The 14,750-nt window shown below is 34.8% G+C and overlaps 1 protein-coding gene across 1 annotated transcript; it reads right to left on the bottom strand.

Moving 5' to 3' along the window:
- Positions 1–11,385: 11,385 nt before the first annotated feature.
- Positions 11,386–13,180, bottom strand: LOC120599511 (olfactory receptor 5V1). Its single transcript, XM_078120681.1, is given in 6 exon segments — positions 11,386–11,567; positions 11,570–11,651; positions 11,654–11,813; positions 11,815–11,935; positions 11,938–12,318; positions 13,114–13,180. Coding segments are annotated over 6 exon segments (993 nt in total).
- Between the last annotated feature and the right edge of the window lie 1,570 nt (positions 13,181–14,750).

Genomic DNA, 14,750 nt, shown 5'->3' with positions numbered 1-14,750 from the left:
CTTATCTTGTTAATGATAGCCATTCTTACGAGTGTGAGGTGGTCTCTCGTTGTGGTTTTGATTTGCATTTCCCTAATAGCTAGTGATGTTGAGCATCTTTTCATATGTCTGTTGGCCATTTGTATATCTTCTTGGGAGAAGTGTCTGTTCAGATCCTCTGCCCATTTTTAAATTGGATTTTGTTTTTCTGTCATTGAGTTGTATGAATTCTTTTTATATTCTAGATATTAGCTCTTTATCAGAGGTGTTGTTTGCAAATATCATCTCCCATTGAGTTAGTTGCCTCTTTGTTTTGTTAATGGTTTCTTTTGCTGTGCTTTTACTTCTCTTGCTTTTGAGGCCAAATTCATAAAATCTTCTCTAAATCCAAGTTCGTGAGTTTAATACCTATGTTTCTTTTATGCAATTTATAGTTTCAGGTCTTGTAGTTAAATCTTTAATCCATTTTGAGTTAATTTTGGTGAACAGTGATAGATAGCAAGCAGTCTAGTTTCATACTTTTGCATGGGGCTGTCCAACTCTCCCAACACCATTATGGAAGAGCCTTTCTTGTCTTCATTGTATGTTTTTGGCTAATTTGTCAAAAATTATTTGACCATATATATGGGCGTTGATTTCTTGGCTCTCAATTCTGTTCCATTGTTCTGTGTGTCTGTTTTTCTGTGAATATCACGCTGTTGCCATTATTGTCGCTTTGTAGTATAATTTGAACTCAGGCAGTGTGATACTTCTGGTCCTGTTCTTTTAACTCAGGATTGCTTTGGCTGTTTGGGGTCTTTGTAATTCCATACAAATCTGATGACTTTTTGTTCTATTTCATAAAAAGATGTCATTGGGATTTTGATGAGGATTGCATCAAATCTGTATATGCTTTGAGTAATGTGGCCATTTTAACTATGTTGATTCTTCCAATCCAATAAACATGGGATATCTTCCCATTTCTTTGCGTCTTCTTCAATTTTTTTAATAAGGTCTTATAGTTTTCAGTGTATAGGTCCTTCATGTTCCCAGGTATTTAATTATTTTTGCTGCAATTGCAAAAAGAATTGGTTTTTTTTTTTCATTTCTTTTTCTGAAATTTTATTGTTGGTGCATAGGAATGCAATGGAGTTTTGTACATTGATTCTGTATTCTGCTACCTTACCATATTTGTTTATTGTTTCTGAAAGTTTTTTAGTGGAATCCTAGGGTTTTCTGTATAAAGAATCATGTCATTTGCAAAAAGTGACAATTTGACTTCATCATTCTCAATTTAAATGCCTTTATTTTATTTTTTCATCTGATTGCTCTAGCTAGGACTTCCAACACTATATTGAATAACAGTGGTGAGTGCGGCCATCCTTGTCTTGTTCCTGACCTTAGAAGGAAGATTTTTAATTTTTCACCATTAAGTATGATGTTAGCTGAGGGTTTCTGGTATATGGCCTTTATTACATTGAGATATTTTTTTCTATATCCTATTTATTAAGTATATTGATTACAAATGTATACTATATCTTGTCAAATGCTTTTTCTGCAACTATTGATATAATCATATGATTTTTATGTTTTATTTTGTTTATGTGGCATATCCCAATATTTGATTTCTGTATGTTAAACCATCATTGTGCCCCTGGAATGAAGCCCACTTGATCATGACGTATAATTTTTTAAATGTATTGTTGTATTCAATTTGCTAATATTTGTTTAGGATTTTTGCATCTGTGTTTATCAGAGATCTTGGTCTATAGTTTCCTTATTTTGTGCTATCTTTAACAGGTTTGAATATCAAAGTAATATTGCTTCATGAAATGAGTTAGAAAGTATTTTTTCTTATTCAGTTTTTTGGAAGTGTTAGAAAAGAGCAGGTATGAAATCATCTTTTTTTCCAGTTTTATTGAAATATAATAGACAATTAGTTGCTTTATTTACTTTATACAATTCAGTGAGTTTTTTCAGTTATAGTTGGCATACAATAATATACCAGTTTCAGTTATACAGCATAGTGATCAGAGATCCATGTAACTCACAAAGCAATCAGCCCATTAAAATTAGTACCCATCTTCCCCTTTACATATTTATTACAACATTATTAACCATGCTACACTCTACATCTCCATGTCTATTCTGCAACTATCCATCAGTACCTCTTAATCCCTTTGCCTTTTTTCTCAATCTGCCCAATGCACCTCACATCTAGTAGCCCTTAAAATATTCTCTGTATCTATGATTTTATTACTATTTTTGTTATTGTTGTTGTTTATTTTGTTCTTAAGAATTCACATGTACATGAAATCATGCGATATTTGTCTTTCTCTATCCGACCCATTTCATTCAGCTCAATACCCTCTAGGTCCATCAAGGCAATATCTTTTTCTATCCCCTTCCTTTTAGTCTGTGTGTCTTTTAATCTGAAGTGAGTCTCTCGTAGGCAGCATATGTAAAGGTCTTGTTTTCTTATCCATTCAATCACTCTATCTTTTGGTTGGAGCACTTAATCCTTTTCCATTTGAGGTACTTGTTGATAGAAATGTGGGACAGGAGGAGGGGGAGGGGGAGGTAGACAGGGTAAAAGGGGTCAAATATGTGGTGATAGAAAGAAATCTAACTATGAGAGGTGAGCACACAATTGAAATATATATATATGCCTTCCTGCTAAAAGGTATAGTTGAAATTTACCAGATTTCGTTAACCAATATCATCACTAAAAAAATCAAATAAAAAAAGTTATTTTAAAAAAGATTATATATCATGATCAAGTGGGCTTCATTCACGGGGCACAGGGATGGTTTAACATAGGCAAAGTGAATAATGTAACACACAAAATAAATAAAATAAAGGATAAAATTTATTTGGTTATATCAAGAGATGCAGAAAAAGCATTTCAGAAGATGCGGCAATTATTTATGATTAAAACACTTAATAAAGTGGCTGTAGAAGAACAGTATCTTAACATAATTAAGGCCATATATGAAAAGCCCTCAGCTAGCGTTATACCTACTGGTGAAAAACTAAAAACATTCCCCCTAAGATCAGGAACAAGAGAGAGTTATTTGCTCTCACCACTCTTACTCAATATAGTGTTGGAAGTCCTATCTAGAGCAATCAGGCAAGAGAAAAAAATAAAAGGCAATCAGGCAAGAAAAAAATAATAAAATTGGGAATGAAGAAGTCAAATTGTCACTTTTTGCAGATGACATGATTCTTAATATAGAAAACCCTAATGACTCCACCAAAAAACTATTAGAAACAATAAACAAATACAGTAAAGTTTCAGAATACGAAATCCACTTACAAAAATTCATAACACTATGAATGAAATTTTAAATAAAGAAATGAAAAAACAATTCCTCTTGCAATTGTAACAAAAAAAAAACATAGGTATAAATAAACCTAACAAAGCATGCGAAGGACCTATACACTGAAAACTACAAGGCATTATTTTAAAAAGTTGAAAAAGACACAAAAAAATTGAAAGATATTCCACGTTCAAGGATTGGAAAAATCGACATAGTTAAAATGGTCATACTACTCAAATCAATGTACAGATTTAATGCAATCCCCATCAAAATACCAATGGCATATTTTTTAAAATTAGGACAAAATATTTATATGGAGTCACAAAAGACTCCCGAATAGCCAAAGCAATCCTGAGAAAAAAGAACAAGGCCAAAGGTATCACACTGCCTGTGTTCAAATTATACTACAAAGTGACAATAATCAAAACAGCATGGTAGACAGAAAAACAGACACATAGAACAATGGAACAGAGTTGAAAGTCCAGAAAGAAACCCCATACATATGGGCAAATAATTTTTGACTAAGGAGCTAAAAGCATACGATGGTGAAAAGTAAGCCTCTTCAATAAATGGTGCTGGGAAAATTGGAAAGCCACATGTAAAAGAATGAAACTAAATTGCTATCTGGCACCATATACCAAAATTAACTCAGTAGGAATAAAAGACCTAAATATAAGACCTGAAACAATAAATTGCATGAAAGAAAACATAAGTACTAAACTCATGGACCTTGGATTTGAGAGGACTTTATGAATTTGACCTCAAAGGCAAGAGAAGTAAGAGCAAATATAAGTGAATGGAACTATATCAAACTAAAAAGCTTCTGCAGAGCAAAAGAAATGATCATCAAGACAAAGAGGCAACCAACTGAATGGGAGAAGATATTTGGAAACAATGTCTTTGATAAAGGACTAATATCCAAAATATATAAAGAACTCGTGTAATTCAACAATAAACAATCCAATTAAAAAATGGGCAGAGGACCTAAACAGACATTTCTCCCAAGAAGACATACAAATGACCAACAGACATATGAAAAGATGCTCAACTTCACTAGCTTTTAGAGAAATGCAAATCAAAACAACAGTGAAAGACCACCTCACACCTGTAAGAATGGCTATCATTAACAAGACAAGTAATGAGAAGCTTTGGAGAGGTTTTGGAGAAAAAGAAACCCTCAGACATTGGGAATGTAAATTGGTACAGTCGCTATGGAAAATAGTATGGAGATTCCTCAAAAAAATTAGAATAAAATTACTATATGACCCAGCAATTTCTCTTCTGGATATTTATCCCCAAAATTTGAAAACATTTATCTGTAAAGATATATGCACCCAAATGTTTATAGCAGCATTTATTCACAGAGTCCAAGACATGGAAACGAAAGATATACCCTTCAATAGACAATTGGATAAAGAAGAGTGGTATATATATACCATGGAATATTACTCAGCCATAAGAAAAAATGAAATACTGCCATTTACAATGTGAATGGATCTTGAGATTATCATGCTAAGAGAAATAAGTCCGACAGAAAAAAATTGAGAACCATATGATTTCACTTATCTGTGGGATATAAAATTGAAGGAACAAATGAAAAAGACAAACAAAAACTCATAGACAGACAACAGTTTAGTTGTTACCAGAGGAAAGGGGGCAGGAAGAAGTAAGGGTAAAGGGGGTTAAATATATGGTGACAGAAGATTTGACTTCAGGTGGTAAACACACAGTGCAATATAGATATGATGTATTATTGCATTGTACACTTGAAACCTATATAATAATATTAACCAATGTCACCTCGATATAATTAAATAAATAAATTTATTCTTCCCTTACTCAAAATCTCACTTCTTGTAGGTTCTTAATTGTGATGATACATGTTTCATGAGCTGGAATAATCTAATAAAATACTCCAAATACACAAATTTATTAAATTCATCTATACATATATATATGTCTGTAATCTGTATATAGCATTATATATGTATACATTTATAATATGCATATAGCTTTTAAAGCTAAATGGAAAGAATTATGAATAATTTAGTAACAAATATCAGGCATAAGACTATATACCTAACAGTAAATTGTATTCAGATATAAAAAATCTATACCATGTTTCACAAATACTAATAAACTATACAAAAACATGAAATTTCAGTATAAAACTGATTAAAACTTAAAATGCTGCAATATAAATATAAAAGTAGAGAAAATGCTTTCATGTTACAAGATGAGGCACATTCTTAACAGTTATCTGTTACCTGAATTATTATTCAATTTGTGATTTAATTAGAATTCTTAATAAGAAATGCCATTATAACAATGATCCAATATTTTAGAATAACTAATTGAATGAAGTAAGTGAATAAGCGAATGAATGGTTGCATGAATAGTGTTGATATTAACATGGCTTCAGTTCTCATTCATTCTGGAGCTAGTGGCTCTTAGAGAAAAAGTAAACACCCTCAGGTCAGTTCTCATTCATTCTGGAGCTAGTGGCTCTTAGAGAAAAAGTAAACACCCTCAGGTTTCATAAAGTGTTTTCCTTTTTCTATAGTAATGACTCTTTCTACTTTACACTGAGTGGTGTTTTGTCTGCAGTTACTTACCTCTTTTTCTCTGAGGAGGCCTTAAACTTTGAAGAAAGTTCATCTCGTTATTTGTTAAGTGGCCTGCCTGCAGAGGCCTCTTCCAGGAATTAAAAAGTGTAATCATCAAAACTATGAGGCAAAATTGAGATAGAATTAACAGCATAGTATATTATTTTCATGGAAAAGTAAAAAGTGACTGCCTAACAAAGCTAGCATCTCTGGAGACAACCTTAAAAGTATTTAATGTGTATGCCCTTATGAATCATCTTGTTTTCAGAGAAAATAATCTTGAGGCACTTAAATAATTATGTACTTATTGACTTAGTGAAAACATTTATAACATTAATAATACAATTATCTGTAAGCTTTCTAATGAGCCGCCAAGCGACCTTGGTAAAACAAAACAAGAACTCGCTTGATAACAACCAGTTGCCAAGGAGACCATTTTTAATTGCTTAGAAACCAAAATGATGGCTTTAAGCAGCTGTTGCTTGCTCTGTGCGAAAAGAATGGACTGTTTCCTGGTACAGGTCTTGGGGAGCACACGTCTTTAGTACAAATTAATGACTGCCATAATCTGGAGTCTCAGAGAGAAAATAAATACTGTAGGAACTTCCATAGTTATTCTAGTTACCTCATCTCTATGTTAGCAGAAAGAAATCAAACTCCAAAATTTCAAATTCTTGTTTTGTGTTTAAGTGAGCTGGAATTTTCTAATGAAATACTTCAAATAGACTGACTTGATTCCTCATTCTTTTTACTTTTCCATGAAAATAATATACTATGCTGTTAATTCTCAATGTAGTATACATATCAGTTTATAATACAACTTTTAAATTCAAATTGTTTGAGTTTGAACAATGGCCCACCAATCATTCATATGTGACCTTAGGAATGCTAGTTAGCAATTCTATGGCTTGTTTATCTGTAAAAAAAAAAAATTTAATTGTCTCATGTGGCTGTTGTGAATATCAAATAGGTTAATATATACCAATCACATTAGTGTTGCACATAATAAACATGCAAGAAATGTTGGCTCTCATCATTCTGCCACCCAAATAACAACGTGTTGTTTTGTACACTTATTTATTTCAAAAGTTACTTTTGCATTTATGTTTTTTAAAATTATGTTCATTTTACAGAAAACAACATTAAAATTAAGAAAACCATAATGGTCTTGACTAAGAGCACCCTGGTATAACAGTAATGTCTAATTTCACTCTCAAGTCTTCTGATCTAAAGTCTGGTGGTGCTTCTACCACCTCACAGCTATTTCTACACCCATATGTAATTGCTGTTATAGTCAATCTTTTCCAATACTAACAGGGTTGAAAACAGGGTGTAAAACTGCATTAAACAAAAAACTTTGAAGCCAAAGTCCTGAAAGAAAGAGTTTATTGAACCACATGTTAGCTAGAGAGAGGACCAGATACTAGGGCATGTAGTCAAAACCACTAGCAGCAGGGCTTGGTGAAGAAGACAAACTTGACCACTGTGTTTGGGTTGATGAGATTTTTTTTTTATACAATGAGTTTGGGAAATAAATACGTACATTGTTTTTAAAGAATTTACATGGGACATAGATAAGGAGGCAGGAAAAAGTGAAGAGAATGTTCTGGGATAGAAAATAGCTGCCTGGAAGTTGCTTCAAAGTTTCAACATACATTCAAGAATGTGAACAGTCTTTTCTTGGTTTTGTCCAGCAGCTGTTAACTGATTAAGTTCCCTTGTCTCTTCCTCCCACCCTCCAGCCTGCTGTAATTTAATTTAGTACATCTCAGAATTTTTCTCTTGCCAATTTCACCTGGAAGAAATAAGCACTGACTATTTTGTTTCACTTAATGTTAATCAATTTTCAAAATACAGGTTCTAATTCCCAATATGATGGCATAAACAAACTCATTCTATCTCTTCTGCTACATTCGGCTATAAAACTTAAACAGAAGGCAAGGAAAAGCTATTCGAGCACCCCGAAAAGTAAATATTTGATTTCCAAGGAAAGCAAAGTAAACAAAAATAAATAAATAGGACTATATCAAACCGAAAATCTTCTGCCCAGCAAAAGAAACCATCAACAAAACAAAGAAGTAATAAAAGTATTGCTAGCCCAGATTATTTTTTGTTTCATTTTGCATGAAATATCTTTTTCCACCCTTTCACTTTCAGTCCATGTGTCTTTCGATCTAAAGTGGGATTGTTGTAGACAGCAGCATATGTATGGATCTTGTTTTCTTATCCATTAAGCTACCCTATGTCTTTTGATTAGAGCATATGATTCATTTACATTTAAAGTGGTTACTGATAGGTATGTAGTTATGGCCATTTTATTATTTATGTTTATGTTGTTTTTTTCCCCTTTCTTCATAAAGAAGCCCTTTAACATTTCCTGTGATACTGGTTTAATGGTGATGAACTCTTTTAGCTTTTTCTTATCTGGGATACTCTTTATCTGTCCTTCGATTCTAAATGATAGCTTTGCTGGGTAAAGTTGTTGTAGGTCCTTGCTTTTAATCAGTGAATATTTTGTGTCAATCCCTTCTAGCCTGCAAAGTTTCTGTCGAGAAATTCGCTAACGGTCTTATGGCAATTCCCTTATAGGTAACTAACTGCTTTTCTCTTGGTGCTTTTAAGATTCTCTCTTTGTCTTAAACCTTTGGTATTTAAATTATGATGTGTCTTGGTGTGGGTCTCTTTGGGTTCATCTTGCTGGGACTCTCTGTGCTTCCTGAGCTTGTATGTCTATTTCTCTCACCAGGTTAGGAAAGTTTTCCATCATTATTACTTCAAATAGGTTTTCAATTCCTTTCTCTCTCTTCTCCTTCTGGTGCCCTGATGATGCAAATGTTGGTATGCTTTTAGTTATCCCAGAGGCCTCTTAAATTAACCTTATATGTTTGAATTCCTTTTTCTTTTTGCTATTATATTGGGTGTTTTCTGCTATCTTATCTTCCAAATTGCTGATTCAATACTCCACTTCATCTAATCTACTGTTTATTCTCTCTAATGTATTCTTTATTTCAGTTATTGTATTCTTCATTTCTGACTGGTTCTTTTTTATGTTTTCTCTCTCCATTTTTGTGTTTTCTATCTGTTCAAGTTCTCACTGAGTTCCTCTACTCTTCCCCTAAGTTCATTGAGCATCCTTATAAACAGTGTTTTGAACTCTGCATCTGGTAGATTGCTTGTCTCCATTTTGTTTAGTTCTTTTTCTGGAGTTTTTTTCTATTCATTCATGTGGGACATGTTTATCTCCACATTTTGGCCGCTTCCTGTGTTTGTTTCTATGTGTTAGGTAGAGGTGCTATGTCTTCTGGTTTTAGTAGAGTGGCTTTATGTAGTAGGTGTCCTGGGGGGCTCAGTGGTACAATTTCCCTGGTCACCTGAACTAGGTGTTCCAGGTATGTTCCTTGTGTGGTTTGTGTGTGCCTCCTGTTGTAGTTGAGTCTTGGTTGCTGTTTGCACGTCAGTGAGAGGGATTGATCCACAGGTTTATTGGTTAATAAAGACTGGCTGTGACTATAGTGGAGGAGCTGTTGTGCAGGGGCTGACCCTATTGAGCAGGATTTGCTTTAGCAGGGCTCTATTTCCTGCTCAGTCTGCCCTTTGGGTGTGCCATCCTCAAAGGCTGCAGGGTAGGTCTTCAACTCTGTCAGAAGATGGCCACCAGGCATGCTGACTCTGGGGCCTTCTGGAAGGCGTCCCACCACAGACCAAATTCAACAGAATCCTGTTCCCTGCCTGGGGCCACCTTGCATGAACAACAAAGCAATACACAGATTGATGGGCTTGGAGGTGCCTGGGAGAGGTTAAACCTTAAACAGAGGCCAGCTACCACCAGTGCTAGACTTGGGGCTGCTCAGCAAGAGATACTGGGCACACCGAGGCCAGGTGCTCTTTGTTTGGGTTTTGTGAACTTCTGAGAGATTTTAGAGAAGCCCACAGCATGAGCCAAGACAGTCCATTTGTATGGAAAAGCCACTGGAAGTTGCTTGGGTGGGTCCAGAAGTTGGGTGGAGCAGGGTCTCAGGGAATCACCATGGCAGGGCAGGGCAAATAGTGTTAGCCAGGTTAATGGAGACTCAGATATGGTGCCAGCCTAAGTCTTCATGCTGGATGAGGGGAAGACTTAACAAAGGAACAATGACTTCTGCCAGCACTTCTGTCTGAGAGAAAGCTGTCCCTTCAGCCCTCATCTTGAAGCCAGACAATTTATTTCTACCCTGTATGTTCCTGCCACCTTTCAAGCTGCTGCCCCAGCACTGGAACTCAGAGTGAGTGAGTCCATAATTGAATAAGTCCCTGCTCAGGCTCTTTAAGAGGAATGCCTGGGACTCCAGCAGCCCTCTGCCTCACTCAGCCACAATCTCCACTGTTTTCACAATCTTCCCAGCCCTGGAATCCTGGGCTGGGGAGCCCGGTGTGGGGCTGGGATCCATAGTTGAGATAACCCTCCCAATTTTTAACTAACACATGCAGATGTGGGAGCAGCCAGTTCCTTGTCTCTGTGCTCCTCTTACCAGTCTGGATGTGGCTTCTTCCTTAGCTGTAGAACTTCTGTTCAGCTAGACTTCAGTCAATTCTCAGTGATGGTTGTTCTGAGGTTTAGTTGCAATTTTGATGTGGTTTTGAGAGATGCAAGCACAGTGTTTACTTACTTAGCCATCTTGATTGGAAATCCCCAGTACCATTGTTTTAAAGTATGTAAGTCCTACTCTCTTTTCTAAATGTAGTTACTATGCAACAAAGAATTTTTATTCCCACAAAAAAAAAAAAACCTGTTACTTTTCTGTATATTTTTCTTTAATTCTGTGTTCTAAATTTTTAGAAAAAGAATTTCTAAATTTAAGATACTCTATAAAATAGTAAGCTGACATGTGGACTTATTTCTAGAAAAATTCTTTTAGGATGTTCCACCTTTTGACGGAGTAAGGAATATAAACCAAGACTGAGAGACTGACTGTCTTCTTTCTAACATGAAGATAAACTGGTCTGGACATTCAGCAGGTGATAAAATGAAAATTAATTGCCAACAGATCTGGAGATAAAACATCATTTCATCATGATTCACATAGCTCTGTCAAAATCAGCATCATATGAACTTAGCCTATTGGTAATAATGCTTTTTTAAGAAAAGCCTAATAAAGAAATAAAAGCCAAAAGCATGACTTAAGTAATAAGAAGAGAAATATAATAAAAACATATGAGAAGCATAGGGAAAGTCACGTTCCTCAATATATAGTAAGGAAGGAAAGTACCAGGAGATGCTGTCCATCAATATATATTTCATGAAAGAGGAGCACTGTCTTTTGGATGGAGAATTCAGGAATGGACAGTATTAATGAGAAGAAAATATCTAAGAACAACATCGATGCCCTTGCACAGGACTAACTTAAGCTCAAGAACATGCACACTTAGGGATGAGTGTGTCAACTATTCAATATCTGTCCCAACATTGCAATCAACTTATAGTTATGTATCAGTAGAAACAGCTGGCTGGTGAAGTTAATTTTCTAATATAAGATTATTAACCACAAATAAGTGAAACATATATCAAAAGAGGGAATTGGTGGCTGCCACTTTCTTCCTACAACTTTCACAACTTCTTTGATGTCCTTATTTCTCAATGTATGAATTATAGGGTTTAACATGGGAGTAACAACACTATACAATACTGAGATTAGTCTATCTTTTTCAAAGAATAAGTTGAGATTAGTTGTACATGTGTGAAAATGGCACTGCCATAATAGAGAAGGACAATGATTAGGTGTGAAGTACATAAGTATAAAAGTCTTTGTGTCTCCTCTCTGAGAAGTAAATTCTCAAGATGGTAGAGATTATGTAAAGGTAGGAAAGGACAATACACAAAAAAGCGATCCAACCAATGAATACCCCAATGGAGAGCAATGCCAGTTCATTGACGAAAGTGTCCCCACAAGATCAGCAAAGGTGATACATCACAGTAGAAATAATTAATCTGATTGTTGCCACAGAATGGCAAGTAGAATGTCAATACTATGTGCACTATTGAACTGAGGAAACCACAAGTTCAGCAGCTGCTACCTGGCCATCTAAGAACTTGTTCATAATAACTGAATACCTTAAGGGCTTACAGATTGCAATGTAATGATCATATGCCATTTCTGCTAGGAAGACACACTCTGATCCTACAAAGAAAATAAACGCAAAAAGTTGAGCCACACTTCGTCCATAGAAAATGCTTTTCTTTTCTGACAGAAGATGCACCATCATGTGGAGAACATTAGTGGTCATGTATCAAATGTCAAGAAAGACCAAATTGTCTAGAAAATAATACATAGGTGTATATAGATGTGGATCAGCCACAACCACCAAGATAATGAATATGTTTCCTCCCAAAGTACAGATGTAAGTCAGAAAGAAGACGGTGAAGAGTAAAAATTGAAAATCATTTATGTTGTAAAATTCTAAACAGAAATTTATACAGAGTTGTTTGATTTTTTTTCTATCCATGATGTTGCCTGGTTTCTTTTGGGGAACTGGGCAAGAGAAGCACAACTTACAATGATCACATGCTGTAGTAGCAATGGTATGCAAAAGAAGATAACAAAAGTTTTACAAATAAAAGTCATCAACATGTACATCAGATTTCAACCCAGAGGAGCAACATCTCTTTTAATATTATAGTTCACACCTATCACCAAACACAGATGTAAGTATTTCCACCCAATATTTTGCTTATAAATAAAATCTCTAAAATATACAACACAAACAGTATTCATCTAGAAAGAAAATCACAAAAGGGCACCATACATCCTAAGAGTCCTCTGTTAATAATGACTGGGTCAGGTCCACATGCATTTTCTTAGTGTCATGTGAATGTGTGTTGCAGAATACAGTTTGTAGAAGAATTCCTGGGCTTCATTAGTTTTTTTAAGCCATCCCTGCTCCCCTTTTCCATGTTGAATGCTGATATAAAACTTAATTTGTTATATTTTATAGAGGTTAAAGAGGACATGTAAAAGCTAAGAGGCACCAAAAGGTGATTCTGTATTTTTTGTTAGGTCAATCAGATGAGGACTTATTTGATTAGAGTATCCTGACAAAATAGCCTTACAGTTCATATCTGTGGGACTAGGAGAAAAATGATAAATAAGGATTCTGGCTATTATGACCTCTTCTAAGAACAGAGAATTTTTTATCCTGAGGGAAACATATTAGCTTTCTACATGTTATACACTGTAGTAAAATAAACCACATACCTTTTGACCTTTCATATTCACCATAGCTCTTCAGAATGGGTGTTATTATTCTCATTTTGCAGATCATGTTTTTCAGGTTCAGAGAAGTTAAGTAATATGTCCAAGATCACACAGCTGGTGAGCCCCAGAGAGCTACCAAACCTAGTTATATCTAAGTTCATATCTCCAACCTTTATACCTAGAATGGTAAGCATGTCTTATCTTCCATGTCAATTATGTCGCTGAAAACTGCTTTGCAGGATATATCCTAACTCCAAGAAAAACAGTGTCTTTTAGCAATTTTGACTACTAATCAAAGACATGACAGAATGTATTCCTCTTATTTGTTAACCTTATTCAAAACTATGCTTTATTTTGCCTTCAGAGGCATGTTTTTCAAAATCTTCCAGAATTCTCTCCTTCCATCCTTTCTTCCTTCCTTTTCCCACCCCCACTCTCTATCCTCTCCTCTTTTTCATGTAGCTATATGAAACAGTTTTACATAGAATAATAATGCACTCCATGTAATGGGGTATTAACCACATATTCCTCTGACATTGATCCAATTGCTCTTAATTTGAGATTTCTAGTTTTTCTTGACATCTATCTGCTCATTCATGAAAACTAAAAAGAACCAGTCTTAGTGCCCAGCCTAACCACTTCTAATCACTTCACTTCAGTAATAGTTCATCTTATCATTATTTTCATATATACAATAGAATATTACTCAGCCATAAAAAAGAATGAAATCTTTCCATTTGCAACAATATGGATGCACCTAAAGGGCATTATGCTAAGTAAAATATCTCAGCCAGAGAAAGACAAATACTGGATGATTTCACTTATATGTGGGATCTAAAAAAGAAAACAAACTCACAGCTACAGAAAACAAATTGATGGTCAGCAGTTGGGAGGCACTGAGAAGGATGGGTGAAAAAGGAGAAAGGATTAGATGTACAAATTGTCAGTTATAAAAACAGTCATGGGAATGTAAACTACAGCATAGAGAATATAGTCAATAATACTGTAATAACTATGTATGTGTCAGATGGATATTATATTTATTGGAGTGATCACTTTCTAAGTTATATAAATGTCTAATCACTATGTCGTACACCTGAAACTAGTATAATATTGTATGACAATTGTAATGGTAAATTAAAAAACAAATATTTTATTGAAATATCTGTTAACTTTCTTACTAAGTTTTTGATGCCAAAAACAATTGGGCCAAAGGGAGTGTCATAAACATATAATCTAATATCTCAATTATACTAATAAATCTGGATACTTTGAATTTGTATTTAAGCTTCCAGTTTATTCTTTTTGTTTAATTTATTTTAATTTGTCTATGGCCATGCTACCCTGAACAAGCTCGATCCCGTCTGATCTCGGAAGCTAAGCAGGGTCGGGCCTGGTTAGTGCTTAGGAAGACCAGGTGCTGTAGGCATAAAAAATAAAAAATAAAAATAAAGTAAGGGATTGTAAGCTGACAAGGTCCTTGCAATCCGTGAGGTCAACCAAAGGTTGCCTCACCTAAAAAAAAAAAAAATTATTTTAATTAGTTTCAGATATACAGTACATTGGTAAGACATCTAGATAGGTTGTAAAATGATCCTCCCAATTGCTCCCTCCCTCCCTCCCCTGACCCTCTACCT

This window comes from Pteropus medius, unplaced genomic scaffold (assembly GCF_902729225.1).
Source record: "Pteropus medius unplaced genomic scaffold, Ma_sr-lr_union100, whole genome shotgun sequence".
Taxonomy (NCBI): domain Eukaryota; kingdom Metazoa; phylum Chordata; class Mammalia; order Chiroptera; family Pteropodidae; genus Pteropus; species Pteropus medius.
This window is presented reverse-complemented; position numbering and strand designations above follow the sequence as displayed.